Here is a 21,152-nt window from a genome sequence, read left to right as displayed (position 1 = left end):
TCTGTCCTATATTCCGCACCTCTGCAGTTTTCAGGCGCATCACATGGTGGGGGACCCCCTAGAGGCGCCTGCGGGGGGCTGCCACTATGCCGGGGGCTAGGCTGCAATATAGATAGCACTGCAAGGCACCCGCTGCCCTAATACAGACCCAATCCTACTCAGAGCTGAGTATTATTCCTGAAGTTCTAGATATTATTATGGAGAAAAGTCAGTGCCCCTGGTGGTCTAGAGTAGACAAAGTTTACTCTCAAAGTACCTTATAGTCTAGAGACAGGTTAGTATCCCTGGTGGTATGAGGCAGTAAGGTGAATAATACCAGTCAGTATCCCTGGTGGTATGAGGCAGTAAGGTGAATAATACCAGTCAGTATCCCTGGTGGTATGAGGGAGTAAGGTGAATAATACCAGTCAGTATCCCTGGTGGTATGAGGCAGTAAGGTGAATAATACCAGTCAGTATCCCTGGTGGTATGAGGCAGTAAGGTGAATAATACCAGTCAGTATCCCTGGTGGTATGAGGCAGTAAGGTGAATAATACCAGTCAGTATCCCTGGTGGTATGAGGCAGTAAGGTGAATAATACCAGTCAGTATCCCTGGTGGTATGAGGCAGTAAGGTGAATAATACCAGTCAGTATCCCTGGTGGTATGAGGCAGTAAGGTGAATAATACCAGTCAGTATCCCTGGTGGTATGAGGCAGTAAGGTGAATAATACCAGTCAGTATCCCTGGTGGTATGAGGGAGTAAGGTGAATAATACCAGTCAGTATCCCTGGTGGTATGAGGCAGTAAGGTGAATAATACCAGTCAGTATCCCTGGTGGTATGAGGCAGTAAGGTGAATAATACCAGTCAGTATCCCTGGTGGTATGAGGCAGTAAGGTGAATAATACCAGTCAGTATCCCTGGTGGTATGAGGCAGTAAGGTGAATAATACCAGTCAGTATCCCTGGAGGTATGAGGCAGTAAGGTGAATAATACCAGTCAGTATCCCTGGTGGTATGAGGCAGTAAGGTGAATAATACCAGTCAGTATCCCTGGTGGTATGAGGCAGTAAGGTGAATAATACCAGTCAGTATCCCTGGTGGTATGAGGGAGTAAGGTGAATAATACCAGTCAGTATCCCTGGTGGTATGAGGCAGTAAGGTGAATAATACCAGTCAGTATCCCTGGTGGTATGAGGCAGTAAGGTGAATAATACCAGTCAGTATCCCTGGTGGTATGAGGCAGTAAGGTGAATAATACCAGTCAGTATCCCTGGTGGTATGAGGCAGTAAGGTGAATAATACCAGTCAGTATCCCTGGTGGTATGAGGCAGTAAGGTGAATAATACCAGTCAGTATCCCTGGTGGTATGAGGCAGTAAGGTGAATAATACCAGTCAGTATCCCTGGTGGTATGAGGGAGTAAGGTGAATAATACCAGTCAGTATCCCTGGTGGTATGAGGCAGTAAGGTGAATAATACCAGTCAGTATCCCTGGTGGTATGAGGGAGTAAGGTGAATAATACCAGTCAGTATCCCTGGTGGTATGAGGCAGTAAGGTGAATAATACCAGTCAGTATCCCTGGTGGTATGAGGCAGTAAGGTGAATAATACCAGTCAGTATCCCTGGTGGTATGAGGCAGTAAGGTGAATAATACCAGTCAGTATCCCTGGTGGTATGAGGCAGTAAGGTGAATAATACCAGTCAGTATCCCTGGTGGTATGAGGGAGTAAGGTGAATGATAGCAGTCAGTATCCCTGGTGGTATGAGGGAGTAAGGTGAATAATACCAGTCAGTATCCCTGGTGGTATGAGGCAGTAAGGTGAATAATACCAGTCAGTATCCCTGGTGGTATGAGGGAGTAAGGTGAATAATACCAGTCAGTATCCCTGGTGGTATGAGGCAGTAAGGTGAATAATACCAGTCAGTATCCCTGGTGGTATGAGGCAGTAAGGTGAATAATACCAGTCAGTATCCCTGGTGGTATGAGGCAGTAAGGTGAATAATACCAGTCAGTATCCCTGGTGGTATGAGGCAGTAAGGTGAATAATACCAGTCAGTATCCCTGGTGGTATGAGGGAGTAAGGTAAATAATACCAGTCAGTATCCCTGGTGGTATGAGGCAGTAAGGTGAATAATACCAGTCAGTAGGGGAGCCTCAATCAGAAGTCTGCCTCTCCTAGTTATCACCCTGTCTGGGGCAGATCTGTGTCAGGCCTCCTATATTTTCTCTGCCCTCCCCAGAGGTCTCCTCTGACTGTACCTACCTTGACTTCTTCAGACTGACTAGACGTGGACTTGATGCTGCCTTCCATGCTATCGTTTTCCTCAGACGGCAATCTACTAGGGCGTTCGGTTTCTTGGTAGCCCTCATTCACGTGACCCTTATGATTGGGTGTTGGAGGTCCTCCTAGGGGCGTTGGAGGTCCTCCTCCATTTATTGACCCTTCATTTGAGGGACAAAGTACGTGTTCCTTGGAAGGTTCTGGTGTTCCAGAAGAATGTTGTGTATCCATGGGTGGAGAACCTGGTGTCCCAGAGGCCTGTGTCCGATTTGGCAATTTTGGAGGGGCTCGTGGACTACGGACAGGTGACCTTAGACCTGGAGGTACTTGTGGCTTAGAAGGTAGAAGTTCAGGAGAAGGTAGTGTGTTGGATTCAGCATTTTCCTCCCGGTCGGGTCCTACAACGCCGTTGAGCTTGGGTTTTGGTTCCTCTAGGATCTCCACGCTGACTGATTGTTTGAGGAGAAGGGGGTGCTCGGTAAATGGCCTGGGTTGGAGAATGACTTTAGTTACAGTCCGGTGAGAAGGTCCATTGTTCAGATCTGGGGAGGTCTCAACTGGGCTGCAAAACACAAAGATAGACCATTACTGGTTGGTTAAAGGTTCCCTCTAGTTTAGGAAACCCATCTATATTTACCATATCAAGATGGGGGTCTACTGGGATCTCTCGGTGACAGAAGATGGCTAGCACTATGGAGGACCTGACCTGTCTTGAATTACTCAGACAAGCCATTGATATGAATTGGCATGGTGTAATACTTCATTTCACCTGCGGGGGAGCTGTAGGGAAATTCAACATCAGTTTCCCAAATAGAATAAAGCTGATCGTCGAAACACTCTGGGATCAGCCTTTGGCCAAGTGACCCTTATGGCTTAAAGGAATTGTCTTATGCAAAAAATCCCTTTAATTCTAAACATATATGGCTATAGGTGAACAGTTCAATCTCTATATTACTTACTACAAAGTCAAGGAAATCCCTCTTTCCTTTTGGAGCTTTACATTTGTAACTTTTTCTCATGGGGCGGGGGATCTTTTCTAAAAAACTTCCTGTTCTAGCACTGCGGGTATGACGTCATATCCTCCTCTCAGCCAATCACTGATGACCACAGTGACCTTCAGCCATACACGTAACTGCTGAGGCCTGTGATTGGCCCGAAAGGTTGATTGAAGGAGGGACATGATGTCATCACTTGCAGTCTGATAAGAGATAGGACAGATGAATCCTTCAGCAGATGAGCAACTTTGCGAAAAAATGTTGTCGCTCTCCACTGCCACTCCTGTCAACAGGCCACCTTTGGTATTGCAGCTCAACCCTCAATCCATTAAAATGGGTATTAGCTGTAGTGCCAAATACAACCCATAGCTGTGGTGCACGATCTATGGCCAGAATATGTGCCGATAGAGTGCCTGTTGCTTTAATGTAAATTTACTCTTTGTAGTAAAAGTCGTATGAAGGCGCAAGATGCTAAACCCTCGTAAAACCACATGACTGAGTATTTTCTCTAGTGGTTACAAAATACACATTTCTCAGTCCTCTGGCACGCAGCCCCGCCGCGTCCATGTGCGATCTCCTATAATTCATCACGCCCTGACACACAGGAACAGAAATTCTGCAAAGGAAACGGACGGCGTGCAGGTGCTAAGACACCACCGAAAAGGGAAAGGCTACATAGGAAGGCCCTGGCTCTTCCTCAGCTCCACCTAGATGTCACCACATGTAGAGAGGAAGGACCTGGCCGAGAACAAGGACATCTGCCAACATATAGACACCCTAAATTATTAGTGTTACGTAACTAGGAGGGCAAGGGTTAAAGGGATTGCAGTGACTGTTTTTTTTTGGGATATACATATTATAAAGAGAACAGAGAAACTAGAAAAAAAAAAAACGTTCTCAACAGGGGTTAATTTTTGAGTTTTTGGGGTTCAAATAGTTACATTTGGTCTCAATGAACTGTTACAGGGGGTGGCGCTGTTGCATTGGTGCCTATAGAAAGATTTGTGGTGGAAAAGGGTATTGCAAGTGATAATTTCCTTCCCAAAAAAAAATCTTTAAAAAAAAAATTCCACCCCCCACCCCGCTATGATTTATATTAGTATGCGGAAAACAAAAAAAAATACTCACTTGCTGCCTTCAAATCGGCTGATGAGATCTGAAATCTTGCTCGACTTCTCTGCAGAATGGGGTGCCCCTTCATCCATCCTGGGGTGGCCCCGAGGAAAGGTCTTCCAGTGAGGGCTTTGGTTCTTGTATGGTGACGGAGAAGGGGGCAAATCTGAAGGCTTTGGTGGCACTGTCACAAAAAACAGAAATAAAATCCAGTGTCTGACTACACATGCATAGCTCCCAACCGTCCCGATTTTGACGGGACTTTCCCGTTTTTCGTACCCCTGCCCCGCGTCACGGGCAGCTATGATATTGTCACGGATATCCCCCCGAGGTCCCGCTGCGTCCGCATAGTAAATACTTTGAAAGTCTGAACTCACAGTACAGAATGGCTTCTACAGACATCGGGAGGGAATCCTTTTCAGAGAAGTGTCGGGCTTAGCGCAGAGCAGGGACCACGTCATCAGCTTCAGATCTGTCCATATATGGTCGCTGCATCTCCTAGGGTTCCCCAGAGCAGACATGGGGAGGGAATCCTTTTCAGAGAAGTGTCGGCTTAGCAGAGAGAGCAGGGACCACGTCATCAGGTCAGATCTCTATCTGTCCATATATGGTCTCCAGGGCTTCCCCAGACACAAGCTCTTTATATAATTAAATGACATAAAGTTTTGGCCAGGCTGAGATTCGAACCTGGGACCCTCTGCACCATAGACAGGAGCCTAACTAACTGAGCTATAAGCCCAGTGATAGAGAGCTGAGGATTTCTGGTAACTAAGAAGTGTTATCTGCCACTGTTACACTGTGACACAGACTAATGCACTGATATATAGAGAGGGATCTTCTCAGAGATTATTATTGTAATTATTCAGACTATTATTATTATTATTATAAATTTTATTATTTTTATTATTATGGAGATGATTATTAATAATGGTAAAAATAATAATAATCATCTCAATAATAATAATAATAATAATAATAGTCTCAATAATTACAATAATCTGAGAAGATCCCTCCCTATATACCAAGGCAGTATATAGTTCTTAGTTACCAAAATTCTCCACTTGTTAATCACTGAGGTTATAGCTCAGTGGGTTGAGGCGCTGTGTTATTATTGTACATGGATACTGCAGGTTCTGGGTTCAAATCCCAATGAGGATAATTTTTTATTTTTTTTTAAATTATGATTTTTATTATTTTTAATATGGCTAAAATTTGGGGCGTGGCCAGGGAGTGATTGGGGGTGTGGCTTAGGGGGATCGCCATTTTGTCCCTCTTTCCTTTTCCCAAATGTTGGGAGGTATGCACATGGATAGTTTGTAGTCTGTTACCACGGAAACACATAGCTGTATATTCAAGGTATTATAAGAATGTATTCAAAATTATTCACACACTTGACACTCAAGGGCCAGGAAAAGTCTGTATTGGTCAGTTTATTGCTTCACACCCAACTTTTCTAGCAATTCTCTCTATTTGGAACCTGACCCTGATCCAGACGGGGTCGCGCTACGACCAGGGATCGGTTTCCTCTCTCGATAAACGCTTGTCGACAAATTTATTATATACCTCGATCAGACCTGGTGCTTGAGAGGCCGCTGCACCAGCGCTTTCTACAGTCGTCATCGCTGAAAAGGCCAGCCAGAGGAAATGGCACCCCTCCCAGCACCCGCTATGAATATTACATAAAAAATATCGCTCTGTGGGGACACGGTGGTACAGAAGGTGTTAAGATTAAAGGTCAGTCATCTGCAGCCAAGAAAGCAGTGATTGCATATATAGATACACTAAGGGGGAGATTTATCATCAGTCTCTTAGAGCACAACTGTTCTACTTGCCCCCAGCAACCAATCAGAGCTCAGCTTTCATTTTCCCACAGCTGTTTATAAAATGAAAGCTGAGCTCTGATTGGTTTCCATGGGCAACTAAAACAGTTTTACCTCAGAAACTTGATGATAAATCTCCCCCTAAGAGATTAACAAGAACCTGATCGTCCTCCCTTAGTGGTCCTAATGTAAAATCGTAAATAATGCCACCATACGGTGAACATAAATAATGCTACCAGGGAAATATCACAGTCATAGTACAAGTAGTTGTGCACCCTGTATTATAAAACATGAGTAATGTCACTATACAATAATTAGGTTAGGCAGGATGAAGCGCTTCTGTAGCGCGAAACGGACCATCACCTTCTGTGGGCTCCTGCAGTGTCTGTTCTTCCCTCCCGCAACTATGTCATTTTAACTACGATGGAATAAAGCCTTGGATTTTTTAACTGGGTGAGTGCCAGCCTTCTTTCTTCTCATGAACATTTATCACTATACAATAATGCTGACACACTTTACACCTAAATAACCAGGGGGGGTGCCAGCCATGAGGCAAGTTGAGCCTCTTGCCTCAGGCAGCATTACCTGTAACAAGATGGGGGGCGGCAACAGGGGCGCAGTCATCTGGTACAGAAGCACAACATGACACTTAAAAATACGGTGGAGAACTCGCTTACTAAAAATCTCTCATCCCAGGCAACAGAGAGTTTAGGTTCACCCCTGTAATGAACACACACATGTATATATACATATATAACCTAATGACACAATAGAGTATTACCACGCCAAACACTTCATATATACCACTGTACAGCACCTATAAATAATGCCACCCTACTGGGCAGAGAACATACACCCAATGGTAAAAATATTACAGTAGTGCCATACACAGAGATAAAGGGGGAGAGTTATCAGAAATGTCTGAGGTAAAACTGTTCTAGTTGTCTATGGAAACCAATCAGAGCTCAGCTTTAATTTTATAAACAGTTGTGGGAAAATGAAAGCCGAGCTCTGATTGGTTTCAATGGACAACTAGAAAAGTTTTACCTCAGACACATCTGATAAACCTCCCTCTTACTAAGGCTATATTCACACGATGTATGCCCGCTACACCGTAGTACAGCGGGCATATCTCGGCACCGAGGAGAGGAGGAGGGGGATGAGCACCCCTGCACCTCTCCATAGCGATATATGGCCGCGGTGCCGTATTAAGGGGAAAGATAGGGCATGTCCTATCTTTCTCCCGCCTACGGGACCATACAGTGTCGCACGTTCCCGTAGGACGCCGTGCACCCATTGCTGTGCATGGGAAACGTATATATACGAATATATACGTCCACCATACGTTCGTGTGAATATAGCCTTGTGCGTATAATATAGCATCTTTAACAGTACATATAACCAATGTCACCATACTATGCGCATAACTTTTACCACCATACTGTACACATTGTACACGAGAGACACTTAATAATGCTATATATACATATTATAATACTGCCATAATAGTACCACTTATTCACGGCACCACACAGTGCACATAAATAAAGACTATAGGCTATAGGAATAGTGTATTCACACAAAAAATATACTACACACATTATCTATACCACCCTATAGAGTACATGTCACAGTGCACATAAATAATACCGCAACAGAGAATGTAAAAATAACACTGCTATACAACACAACATACTAAACTACATAACTAATGCTTGCCACGTTAGAACGTATATAAAAATAATAGTGCCACACTACACACCATAGTAATGCCACCATACGGGGCACATAAATAAGACTGCTATACTATACATATAACCAGTGCATGCTATATACTACCGTATTACACACAGCATTTGATACCATGGAGTACACACAGATAAGACTTATTTAAAATATAGTGATTTTTTTTTTTTTTTACCCTCTACCTAGAAAGATAAGAGGGCGGGTACCCACCCAAAGGCCGGGAAGCGGACAATGAAGAGGGGGCATCCTGTGGCTCCATTTATTGCTCCTCAGGGATTGCAATGTGTCCATCTACTGATGACATCTCGTAGGTCAGACCTGTCCCTTCCTCATCCTTGCTGAGTCAGAGTTGTCCTCCCAAGGTGGGGCCCCTCTCATGGTAATATGTGGAGGGCCGCCTGTTTAGCGGGAGGTCACTAGGTGACGAATGACAGAGGGCTCCCTGCTCTCTATATACTGTATCTACACAAGATAAGTGAATGCGTAACTATTCACGCCCCCGTTACCAGGACACCTAAACCAACATTGACCCAGCCGCTTCACCCTTAGGTACAATCGTGGTGCGAAAAATCTTATTCTATGGATCCTACTGTGGTGGTGCTTCTATAGAGAAGGTTATGGACACCTTCTGCGGTCCACAAACAAACCAGAAACCACAGGGTTTAGGGCTGTGGTGGGGTTAAAGAGAATCTTACTCCATCTCCAACACTTTACATCATATTAAAGGCATTGTGCTGCCGATTCCGACGCAGTTGGAATTTTTTCTCTAGCCCCTACCATTCATGAGTAATCAACAGTGTAAGTTTCAGCACCCGATATGCTAATGAAGCACTCTATTGTCAAGTGGGTGGTCCTGTGCTAGAGAAAATATCCTGACACCGCCCACCTACGAGAAGACAGACAAAAGTAACAGCCTTGATTGTTTGGGAACAGTGGGGGCTAGAGAAAAAATTCCAAGTCCTCCAAAAACTGTGAAGAGACCTCTATTAAAGGAGGTGAAAAGTGAAAGAATTGGATCAGAACCTTCAAGTGAAAAATGTAAAGAAAAAATGTCGGCTCGCTCACCCAATCACCTAATAAGCCTCCTGCATCTTCGTCCTGTGGTGGTGCACGCCGTTAGATCCTTGACAATGGAAATCCTCAAGTGAAGCGAAAATGGTTGCAGGCGGCACTCAGGAAAACCACACCGGGATGAGTGCAAAACGTGTTCTTTTATTGGGATACGTGCAATATTACATGGACAAAATAAGAACGCGTGCGATCGACGCGTTTCGGCGTTTAGAACGCCTTAGTCATGATCTGCATACATAATTGTACAAAGTGACAGTTTAAATAAAAACACTTACCCAATTACCGGCCGGAGAGAAGGGGGGCAGAGCCGGAAATGGCGGTATCACCGGAGAAACACCTGAGCGGCTGCACTCCGTCCGCTACTGGCGCGCCCCCAATGACAGCGTCACTTCCGGTAATCGGGTAATGATCACGTGGCCAAACAAGTGACCGCGTGTACTCCGATCACATGACCACGAGATCTGGCGAACCGATCACGTGGTCAGGTGGCTCCCCGGCCCGGGAATCTAAGGCAAGAAATAGTATAAAACCAATCGGTATATAAAAACACTCTGGTATAGGAACCTACACAGACATTTACCATTGTTATTATTCTATTGTTCCCATTATGGGGGATTTTTAAAACAACACATATGGAATAATACTCTATTACCGTACAAGCTCAATATATAGTAACACATATCCGATATCCAATGGTATATATAAATACTAATACTTGTTATATTATCCACTCCACTACTTAACTGTACGGAAAAGTGAAAAAGAGAAATGTAAATATATAAAAACACCTGACCCATAAGTACAGCCAGTTGTTACATTAAGAGGGCAAGTGCATAGAATGAAAAAACTGCACCAATAATAATATCCCTGTAAGGTTAACCATATTTATCAAGACGCATCTCGAAGGAATGAGGTATAGCTCAAAATCAATACGTAAGGATGAGGTCTAATCTCCTGTTGAGACCCTCTGGATGCCGAGTACCTAGTACAAACATCCAGAAGGTCTCTCTGTTGAGTAGTCTACGTTTCAGGTCCCCTCCTCTTTGTTTCAGGAAAATTTTCTCTATACCGCACCATACGAAGCCGGACACGTCTTTATTATGTGTATCCCTGAAATGTTTTGATAAGGTCGATACATTAACTGTATTGTTCCCTACATCAGATAGGTGTCGTCGGATGCGAGTTTTAAGTGGACCTGTAGTGTGTCCTACGTATTGTTTATAGCAAATAGAGCATCCTGCTAGATATATTATATTAGAGGAATTGCAGTTAATATAACTGCGTATGTCATATTTTCTCCCCGTGGAATACGAGACAAATGTCTTTTGTGTGATGATATATGTGCACGCTTTGCATCTACTGTGTCCGCATTTGTAGCATCCGGGAAATTTAAGCCAACTAGGGGTCTGTGCATTTTTATCCGTACTGTCAAATGAACTAGGGGATAGTAGAGAACCCAGTGTTTGGGCCTTCTTGGCTACACATCGTACACCTGTGGAAACAATCTGCGACATGTCTTCATCTTGTAAAAGTATTGGAAGATACTTATTAATTATGTGTTTAATCTGACAAAATTGTTTACTGTAACAGGTAGAAAATATTATAGATTTATGTTCGGTGTTTAAGTTTTGTTTTTCATCCCTCCTGCGCTTCCTGTTACTAAGAAGATTGAATTGTGTAGTTTTAGAAATTCTGTCATCTGCACTGTCTAAATTGGATTTTTTATATTTCCTCATGGTGAGACGTTCCTTTAACTGTTCCTTTTCTTTTGTAAAAGTCCCATCATCCGAGCAATTTCTGCGTAAACGTACCATTTCCCCGTAGGGGATATTTTGAATTACGTGGTGGGGATGACAGGACGACGCCAATAAGATGGAGTTGCCTGCAGTGCTTTTCCTATAGGGACTAACAATAACTTTTTTTCCTTTCCCTTCCAAAATGACATCCAGAAATGTGGCCGATGACCCTCCAAATGAATGAGTAAACTGTAAATTCATGTCGTTTAGATTAAGATAGGTGGTAACAAATTGCTCGAATAAAGCCTTTCCTCCTCCCCAGATCCAAACCAGGTCATCAATATAACGGCCTAGCCATATAATTGATTTCCGGTATGGATTCTGGGGGGAGAAAAGAAAAATGTCTTCCCATTGCGACATATAAATGTTCGCCAGGGACGGGGAAAATTTAGACCCCATAGGAGCTCCCTCCACTTGTAAGTAGTACACTCCATCAAAAAGGAAAAAATTATGTTTAAGAAGAAATTCTAGCACAATTACAATGTATTCCTTTAAATTATCACTATACGTGCTGTACTTGTCAAGATGCCTACGAAGAAACAATATACCTTTATCATGTGGTATAGAGGAATAAAGTGAGGCAACGTCCACTGTTGCCCACTCATAATGTTCCTCCCATCTAAATTTATTCATAGTTTGGATAAGATGTCCTGTATCTTGAAGAAACGTAGGAGTGACTTTAGTAAGCGGTTGCAGGTAGTGATCTACCCACTCACCCAGTCTTTCCCCTAAGCTGCCGATACCCGCCACAATGGGTCTGGGGGGCGGGGGGAACACGCCCTTATGTACTTTGGGCAGGGAGTGGGAGACTGGCGTGGTGGGTGATCGTACATATAGGTATTCTCTGACCTTCTCAGATAGGAGACCTCTTGTAACTCCCTCTTCCAAAACTCTACTGATTTTTTGTTGGAATATGTTAGTGGGGTCTGCCTGCAGTCGTCTGTACGTTGTTACATCATTGAGAAGATTTTCATTGATCATTGATCTTTTTGTTTTATACTATTTCTTGCCTTAGATTCCCGGGCCGGGGAGCCACCTGACCACGTGATCGGTTCGCCAGATCTCGTGGTCATGTGATCGGAGTACACGCGGTCACTTGTTTGGCCACGTGATCATTACCCGATTACCGGAAGTGACGCTGTCATTGGGGGCGCGCCAGTAGCGGACGGAGTGCAGCCGCTCAGGTGTTTCTCCGGTGATACCGCCATTTCCGGCTCTGCCCCCCTTCTCTCCGGCCGGTAATTGGGTAAGTGTTTTTATTTAAACTGTCACTTTGTACAATTATGTATGCAGATCATGACTAAGGCGTTCTAAACACAGAACCTTCAAGTGCTCCAAGTCTAGGAACTCATAAAGGTTATGGGTTTGCTATACATTGCTGCAGCTCCTGGCCAATCTACCACCAGGATGAAGGGTTGTAAACCTAGCACGCTTACATGCTGGTGTGTGTCCCCCCTTCTTTTAGCTTCTAATGCCCTAGTTTTTACAAAAAAAGGTTTTGAAAATTATGTAAATAAGTCCAAGTGGCTCCGAGTTCCATAGCTGTTAATTGATCCCGACCCCAAAGCCTTTTTTCATTAAAACAAGAGCATAAGAAGCTAAAAGAAAAACAGATCCTGCCAGAGGGGGCACACACCAGCCTGCACACACCAGCCTCTGGATTCCGCACCGATCCTGTAAATGAGGGGGCCACAATACTGCCGGTACGCAATTCTATGGCTAGTTAGGGTCACTATCAGATCCAATCAGAGACCCTCGAAAGGGTTTTCCCACCAGTGATGAGACCCCCACAGATCATGAGAACGGTGGGGTCCAAGGGGTCCGAGTTACCTCCGTATAGCCCCCAGTCGTTCCCGGAGATGTATGGAGCATGCCTGTTCTACTCCATTCATCTCTACGAAGTCGACAGAGATTGCCGAGTGCGGCAGAACCCCTTTAACTGGATTAGGCGAGAATCCACCAGGAAAGCACCATAAAACAAGCACTGCTTACATTTAGGTTTCGGACTTCTGCCTTCAGTTTTGGGAGACTCCCGATCTTTTATACCCTGAGTGTTATCATTTCTTCCACTGCTTGTGTCGGTCTCCACAAGTTGATCTCTGCTGGTGGAGATCGGCTTCCAGATGGGAAGGATGCGGGGACAGTGCACGCTGTTGCCTGCAGGAACAAAAGTTAAAGGGGTTAGCTCAAAAGCAATATAAAAAACAAGGTAAAAAAGACAAAAACAGTAGAAGAATTCACTAAAAAATTAAACTAAATAGAAAATACATAGGAAAGTGAACAACTCAAACAGAACTGCCTATCTACGCTGATGAGATTCAAGAAGGAAGAAACAGACTCTTATTATAATGTGATCTTTATTATAGACCAGTGATGGGTCGTTCACGAACGAAGCGGCATGAAGAGCCGGCTCTTTCCCGTTAACGGCAGGAGACGGCTCCCTGACTTAACCTCGCCCATAATCGGCTCACCACACCCCTTTAACCCGTGGAGTGGGGTGACTGCCTGGACTGATGGTCCCTATTATGTATTTAATAGGGAGCTGTTCAGGAGCTAGAAGAACCAACTCTTCTTGGTCAGCGGAGCATAATGATCCAGCTCACTAACAAGTGAATGGGTCCTCCCCCCCCCTTATGTTTTTGGGTGCTATCCAAAAGACATGAGCCAGTCACCAAAACATCTAAGCAGATGTACCACTCGGCCCGGAGAATGATGAGTGACCTGGATGCCTCCTTGATGGTGATGGCATTTGGACTTTCTGTTCATGGTGGTTATGGTTGAGGTGGGCATTTAAAGGACCTTTCACCACTTCCAACTCTTTCCATCCTTTAATAGAGGTTGTTCCACAGACTCCAGCACAGTTGGAATTTTTTCTCTAGCGTGCACGGTTCCCGAGCAATCAGCGTTTTTAGTTTAATCATCAATGCTGTCAAATAGATTGTTCCAGACTGGAGTTGTCACCGCCCTGACCCACCCACCTGACAAAAGAGAGCCTAATCAGATGGTCAAACTTTCAACCCCGATTGCTCAGGAACGGTGTGGGCTAGAGAAAAAATTCCAACTGCGCCAGAGTCATCTGGGCAGCAACTTTTAAAGGAAGCATGTTGGTGGAAGTGGTGGAAGATATCCTTTAAGAGGATAACCCAGGAATTTGTTTACCGGTGATGCTCTTGACCTTATACGAGTCATATTTTAGTATTTACATCTTTAGTTTTCTCCGTGCATCATGCAATTAGCAGAGATAGTCTTTCCAACCCTGAATCATCGCCACATAATGAGCACTAATGTTCATGCGGGAAATAAAATATGTTTTTTTTTTAATTTTTTTGCAGGAAAGCTTCTCCACACTTTCAATAATTTTTTTTCTACAAAATCCACTTTAATGGATGCTTTTTTTTCCTTTATTTTTCAGAATCCACATCAAACCCTCGGTCTCTATGGACGTCTGAGCATAATTTAAAGAGAGGCCAAGGGCGACTTCTAGAAAGTGACGGCGGATCGGGAAAATAGTCGTTATCGTTTGGCCGAGGAGGTTTGTTTTGGAGACATTGAGAAGCTGAGAGTGTTAATTATAGAGCCGAGACAAACAATGTCAGAGGTAAAAAAGAAGTAGTCGGACTCTAGAACCCATCCGTAATTAAAGGGGTATTTGGATAATAGCTACTGATGTCCTTTTGTTAGGATCATATTGTTAGTCATCAAAATCAAATTTGGCAGACACTTTGTTTGATCACCAGAACCAATGCAGAGAATGAAGCCAGAAACAAAGCGCCATACTTTGGGTAGTGGCCAGGTTGAGTTACTGCAGCTTACCTCCAATTAACAGAATAGTGTGAACAGAGCCATACACTACGTTAGCATGGGGGAAGCCTTGAGTGAACAAACCATTCTGTGGTGAGGTTTTGAGGGTGGGATAGGACCCTTCTGCCATTCCTCATTAAAGGGGTTGGCCAGGATTAAAAAATATGAGCCATTTATGAATGAAATATTAATGTCATACAGGAAACAAAGCTTAAAGGGGAGATCCTAAGTAAGCCATTTACTATGTGTCCTGCTCTCAGGAGGTTGGAGGGGATCCATAATGTATGCAGATAATGGAGGTCTCCCGGGGACTTTCACACTGACTCCATCGGCTTCCTGAATTATAAATCAGCTAGTATAGAGGGGAGAATCCATCATCATAACAAAGTGTGTGTATACAACGCTCCAACCTGCAGCATACCTATAGAGCAAAATGATAAAATACTTGCTGCTTGTAGCCACCACCAGAGGGCGCCTATTGTACAGGTAGTGATGTAACTCCTATGGAATTGGCAGTATGGTCCCGTGCTCCCTCTAGTGGCAGCTGTGTGTATCCAGGATAGGGGTCCCATCAGTCACACATTAATAAGGGGATAACCTAAAATTGTTAAAATGACCATAATGACAACAATATGCCTAACAGGACATGACAGGAAGTGTTGTCATGTTCCCTCATAGCAGTAGTAATATATTGGATCAAAAATGTCGACTTTCATTTTAAATAAAAATGGAAATTATTTTAAAAAAGAGGAACAGGAGGCGTAGAGGGGCCGGTTCCTTGTTCATGTGGTTTATTATCTCTAAAAGAGCAACTAAAACAGAGACAATATAAAGTGCACAAGTCCCAGCATCGCTCCCTACACACATACAGTAAGTCTATACATCTATTTCTGGACACAAATTGGCCAAATACTGTGTTTTTCTTCCGCTCCCCTATGGTCACTGCAAACTATTTATATCCCTCTAATACACTTTAACTACTTGTTGGGCTTCCTGATCATCTGCGGTGTAGCTTGAGTAAAAGTTTATCGAGTGCAGCTCTGGAGTATAATACAGGATGTAACTCAGGATCAGTACAGGATAAGTAATGTCATGTATGTACACAGTGACTGCACCAGCAGCAGAATAGTGAGTGCAGCTCTGGAGTATAATACAGGATGTAACTCAGGATCAGTACAGGATAAGTAATGTCATGTATGTACACAGTGACTGCACCAGCAGCAGAATAGTGAGTGCAGCTCTGGTGTATAATACAGGATGTAACTCCGGATCAGTACAGGATAAGTAATGTCATGTATGTACACAGTGACTGCACCAGCAGCAGAATAGTGAGTGCAGCTCTGGAGTATAATACAGGATGTAACTCAGGATCAGTACAGGATAAGTAATGTCATGTATGTACACAGTGACTGCACCAGCAGCAGAATAGTGAGTACAGCTCTGGGGTATAATACAGGATGTAACTCCGGATCAGTACAGGATAAGTAATGTCATGTATGTACACAGTGACTGCACCAGCAGCAGAATAGTGAGTGCAGCTCTGGAGTATAATACAGGATGTAACTCAGGATCAGTACAGGATAAGTAATGTCATGTATGTACACAGTGACTGCACCAGCAGCAGAATAGTGAGTGCAGCTCTGGAGTATAATACAGGATGTAACTCAGGATGAGTACAGGATAAGTAATGTCATGTATGTACACAGTGACTGCACCAGCAGCAGAATAGTGAGTGCAGCTCTAGGGTATAATACAGGATGTAACTCAGGATCAGTACAGGATAAGTAATGTCATGTATGTACACAGTGACTGCACCAGCAGCAGAATAGTGAGTGCAGCTCTAGGGTATAATACAGGATGTAACTCAGGATCAGTACAGGATAAGTAATGTCATGTATGTACACAGTGACTGCACCAGCAGCAGAATAGTGAGTGCAGCTCTGGAGTATAATACAGGATGTAACTCAGGATCAGTACAGGATAAGTAATGTCATGTATGTACACAGTGACTGCACCAGCAGCAGAACAGTGAGTGCAGCTCTGGGGTATAATACAGGATGTAACTCAGGATCAGTACAGGATGAGTAATGTCATGTATGTACACAGTGACTGCACCAGCAGCAGAATAGTGAGTGCAGCTCTGGGGTATAATACAGGATGTAACTCAGGATCAGTACAGGATAAGTAATGTCATGTATGTACACAGTGACTGCACCAGCAGCAGAATAGTGAGTGCAGCTCTTGGGTATAATACAGGATGTAACTCAGGATCAGTACAGGATAAGTAATGTCATGTATGTACACAGTGACTGCACCAGCAGCAGGATAGTGAGTGCAGCTCTAAGGTATAATACAGGATGTAACTCAGGATCAGTACAGGATAAGTAATGTCATGTATGTACACAGTGACTGCACCAGCAGCAGAATAGTGAGTGCAGCTCTGGGGTATAATACTGGATAAGTAATGACATGTATGTACACAGTGACTGCACCAGCAGCAGAATAGTGAGTGCAGCTCTAGAGTATAATACAGGATGTAACTCAGGATCAGTACAGGATAAGTAATGTCATGTATGTACACAGTGACTGCACCAGCAGCAGAATAGTGAGTGCAGCTCTGGGGTATAATACAGGATGTAACTCAGGATCAGTACAGGATAAGTAATGTCATGTATGTACACAGTGACTGCACCAGCAGCAGAATAGTGAGTGCAGCTCTGGAGTATAATACATGATGTAACTCAGGATCAGTACAGGATAAGTAATGTCATGTATGTACACAGTGACTGCACCAGCAGCAGAATAGTGAGTGCAGCTCTGGGGTATAATACAGGATGTAACTCAGGATCAGTACAGGATAAGTAATGTCATGTATTTACACAGTGACTGCACCAGCAGCAGAATAGTGAGTGCAGCTCTGGAGTATAATACAGGATGTAACTCAGGATCAGTACAGGATAAGTAATGTCATGTATGTACACAGTGACTGCACCAGCAGCAGAATAGTGAGTGCAGCTCTAGAGTATAATACAGGATGTAACTCAGGATCAGTACAGGATAAGTAATGTCATGTATGTACACAGTGACTGCACCAGCAGCAGAATAGTGAGTGCAGCTCTGGGGTATAATACAGGATGTAACTCAGGATCAGTACAGGATAAGTAATGTCATGTATGTACACAGCGACTGCACCAGCAGCAGAATAGTGAGTGCAGCTCTGGGGTATAATGCAGGATGTAACTCAGGATCAGTACAGGATAAGTAATGTCATGTATGTACACAGCGACTGCACCAGCAGCAGAATAGTGAGTGCAGCTCTGGGGTATAATACAGGATGTAACTCAGGATCAGTACAGGATAAGTAATGTCATGTATGTACACAGTGACTGCACCAGCAGCAGAATAGTGAGTGCAGCTCTGGGGTATAATACAGGATGTAACTCAGGATCAGTACAGGATAAGTAATGTCATGTATGTACACAGTGACTGCACCAGCAGCAGAATAGTGAGTGCAGCTCTGGAGTATAATACATGATGTAACTCAGGATCAGTACAGGATAAGTAATGTCATGTATGTACACAGTGACTGCACCAGCAGCAGAATAGTGAGTGCAGCTCTGGAGTATAATACAGGATGTAACTCAGGATCAGTACAGGATAAGTAATGTCATGTATGTACACAGCGACTGCACCAGCAGCAGAATAGTGAGTGCAGCTCTGGGGTATAATGCAGGATGTAACTCAGGATCAGTACAGGATAAGTAATGTCATGTATGTACACAGTGACTGCACCAGCAGCAGAATAGTGAGTGCAGCTCTGGAGTATAATACATGATGTAACTCAGGATCAGTACAGGATAAGTAATGTCATGTATGTATACAGTGTCTGCACCAGCAGCAGAATAGTGAGTGCAGCTCTGGGGTATAATACAGGATGTAACTCAGGATCAGTACAGGATAAGTAATGTCATGTATGTACACAGTGACTGCACCAGCAGCAGAATAGTGAGTGCAGCTCTGGAGTATAATACATGATGTAACTCAGGATCAGTACAGGATAAGTAATGTCATGTATGTATACAGTGTCTGCACCAGCAGCAGAATAGTGAGTGCAGCTCTGGGGTATAATACAGGATGTAACTCAGGATCAGTACAGGATAAGTAATGTCATGTATGTACACAGTGACTGCACCAGCAGCAGAATAGTGAGTGCAGCTCTGGAGTATAATACAGGATGTAACTCAGGATCAGTACAGGATAAGTAATGTCATGTATGTACACAGTGACTGCACCAGCAGCAGAATAGTGAGTGCAGCTCTGGGGTATAATACAGGATGTAACTCAGGATCAGTACAGGATAAGTAATGTCATGTATGTACACAGTGACTGCACCAGCAGCAGAATAGTGAGTGCAGCTCTGGTGTATAATACAGGATGTAACTCAGGATCAGTACAGGATAAGTAATGTCATGTATGTACACAGTGACTGCACCAGCAGCAGAATAGTGAGTGCAGCTCTGGGGTATAATACAGGATGTAACTCAGGATCAGTACAGGATAAGTAATGTCATGTATGTACACAGTGACTGCACCAGCAGCAGAATAGTGAGTGCAGCTCTGGGGTATAATACAGGATGTAACTCAGGATCAGTACAGGATAAGTAATGTCATGTATGTACACAGTGACTGCACCAGCAGCAGAATAGTGAGTGCAGCTCTGGAGTATAATACATGATGTAACTCAGGATCAGTACAGGATAAGTAATGTCATGTATGTATACAGTGTCTGCACCAGCAGCAGAATAGTGAGTGCAGCTCTGGGGTATAATACAGGATGTAACTCAGGATCAGTACAGGATAAGTAATGTCATGTATGTACACAGTGACTGCACCAGCAGCAGAATAGTGAGTGCAGCTCTGGAGTATAATACAGGATGTAACTCAGGATCAGTACAGGATAAGTAATGTCATGTATGTACACAGTGACTGCACCAGCAGCAGAATAGTGAGTGCAGCTCTGGGGTATAATACAGGATGTAACTCAGGATCAGTACAGGATAAGTAATGTCATGTATGTACACAGTGACTGCACCAGCAGCAGAATAGTGAGTGCAGCTCTGGTGTATAATACAGGATGTAACTCAGGATCAGTACAGGATAAGTAATGTCATGTATGTATACAGTGTCTGCACCAGCAGCAGAATAGTGAGTGCAGCTCTGGAGTATAATACAGGATGTAACTCACGATCAGTACAGGATAAGTAATGTCATGTATGTACACAGTGACTGCACCAGCAGCAGAATAGTGAGTGCAGCTCTGGGGTATAATACAGGATGTAACTCAGGATCAGTACAGGATAAGTAATGTCATGTATGTACACAGTGACTGCACCAGCAGCAGAATAGTGAGTGCAGCTCTGGAGTATAATACAGGATGTAACTCAGGATCAGTACATGATAAGTAATGTCATGTATGTACACAGTGACTGCACCAGCAGCAGAATAGTGAGTGCAGCTCTGGGGTATAATACAGGATGTAACTCAGGATCAGTACAGGATGAGTAATGTCATGTATATACAAAGATAAAAATAGCTGTATATTCTGAAAGTCCTCACATAAGAAGTAGTGTACATAGTATGGAGATCTGGTCACCTTACTTCCATATAAGTGTCCCCTATCTCTTCCTTGTTCCTTTTTCATATTTCTTCCTTTTTTAAAATACCATTTAAAAAAAACAAGTCTTAGTGAAAACCTCAGCAAAAAAACAAAAAAGGTCGTTAAACAAAATGACTTATTGTTCACAGTAAGAAAATCCTGTTCTGTCAGAGCGTTGGTCTTCACTAAAGTTGACTGGAGCCCCAAATCGGTCCTAAATTCGCCGCCATTTTGAATCTGGGACACTAAGAGGAATATCACAAGGACACAAGAAGACACTTTAAGGAACACGGCTTAGATGGGTGGTCAGGTGATTACTCGTTGGTGGTCAGTGAGATATTTTTGGATCAAACCATTAATTTATGGGGGAGTTACATGAAAGGTTCCTCAGAGTCAGCCCTTTAGCCCGGTACTGAGAAGATAGATAAGCAGAGCCGCAAAAATGAGCTGAACTTGCATCAATCGCCTCCCGGACAAACCGTATTTTGAATGAAATAAATTATTTCCAGTCGTTTTCTCAACTATATTTATCTAGAACTAAAAATGGCTTAAAAAACGTCCTGTACCGCGTCTTTCTCCAAGCGTGGGAAAGCGGGATATCGTAAGCAAATATTTCACATGGAAACTACTTTTTTCTTGCCTTTTCTATGGAGATCTACATCTTTACACAGATTTTACTAATTATTTGCTGCGTTCTGTGACCAGACACTAAAGCAAGCAGCTCTCTCTGCCTCTCTCAGAGCGGGAACTCTCAGCATTACAGTATTTTAAGTAGTTATAGGTGTTGCCTGGTCATATACGTTATCCCCTGTCCACAAGATAGGGGATAATTTACTGATTCTGTAGGAGTCACTAGGATGGGGCAGTGTCGTACCCCAAATTAATCGAGG

At 43.6% G+C, this 21,152-nt stretch overlaps 1 protein-coding gene across 6 annotated transcripts in view; it reads right to left on the bottom strand.

Annotated features, from left to right (window-relative positions):
* Positions 1–21,152, bottom strand: part of FGD4 (FYVE, RhoGEF and PH domain containing 4) — a 97,162-nt gene that overhangs the window by 20,700 nt on the left and 55,310 nt on the right. For all 6 annotated transcript variants that reach the window (XM_072145293.1, XM_072145294.1, XM_072145298.1 and 3 more), the window contains exons 2-4: positions 12,798–12,962; positions 4,388–4,556; positions 2,247–2,826 (exon numbers count right to left, since the gene is read on the bottom strand). In XM_072145293.1, the coding sequence (XP_072001394.1) occupies positions 2,247–2,826; positions 4,388–4,556; positions 12,798–12,962 (914 nt within the window). The remainder of the gene's footprint in view (positions 1–2,246; positions 2,827–4,387; positions 4,557–12,797; positions 12,963–21,152) is intronic.

Source organism: Engystomops pustulosus, chromosome 4 (genome assembly GCF_040894005.1).
Source record: "Engystomops pustulosus chromosome 4, aEngPut4.maternal, whole genome shotgun sequence".
NCBI classification, from domain to species: domain Eukaryota; kingdom Metazoa; phylum Chordata; class Amphibia; order Anura; family Leptodactylidae; genus Engystomops; species Engystomops pustulosus.
This window is presented reverse-complemented; position numbering and strand designations above follow the sequence as displayed.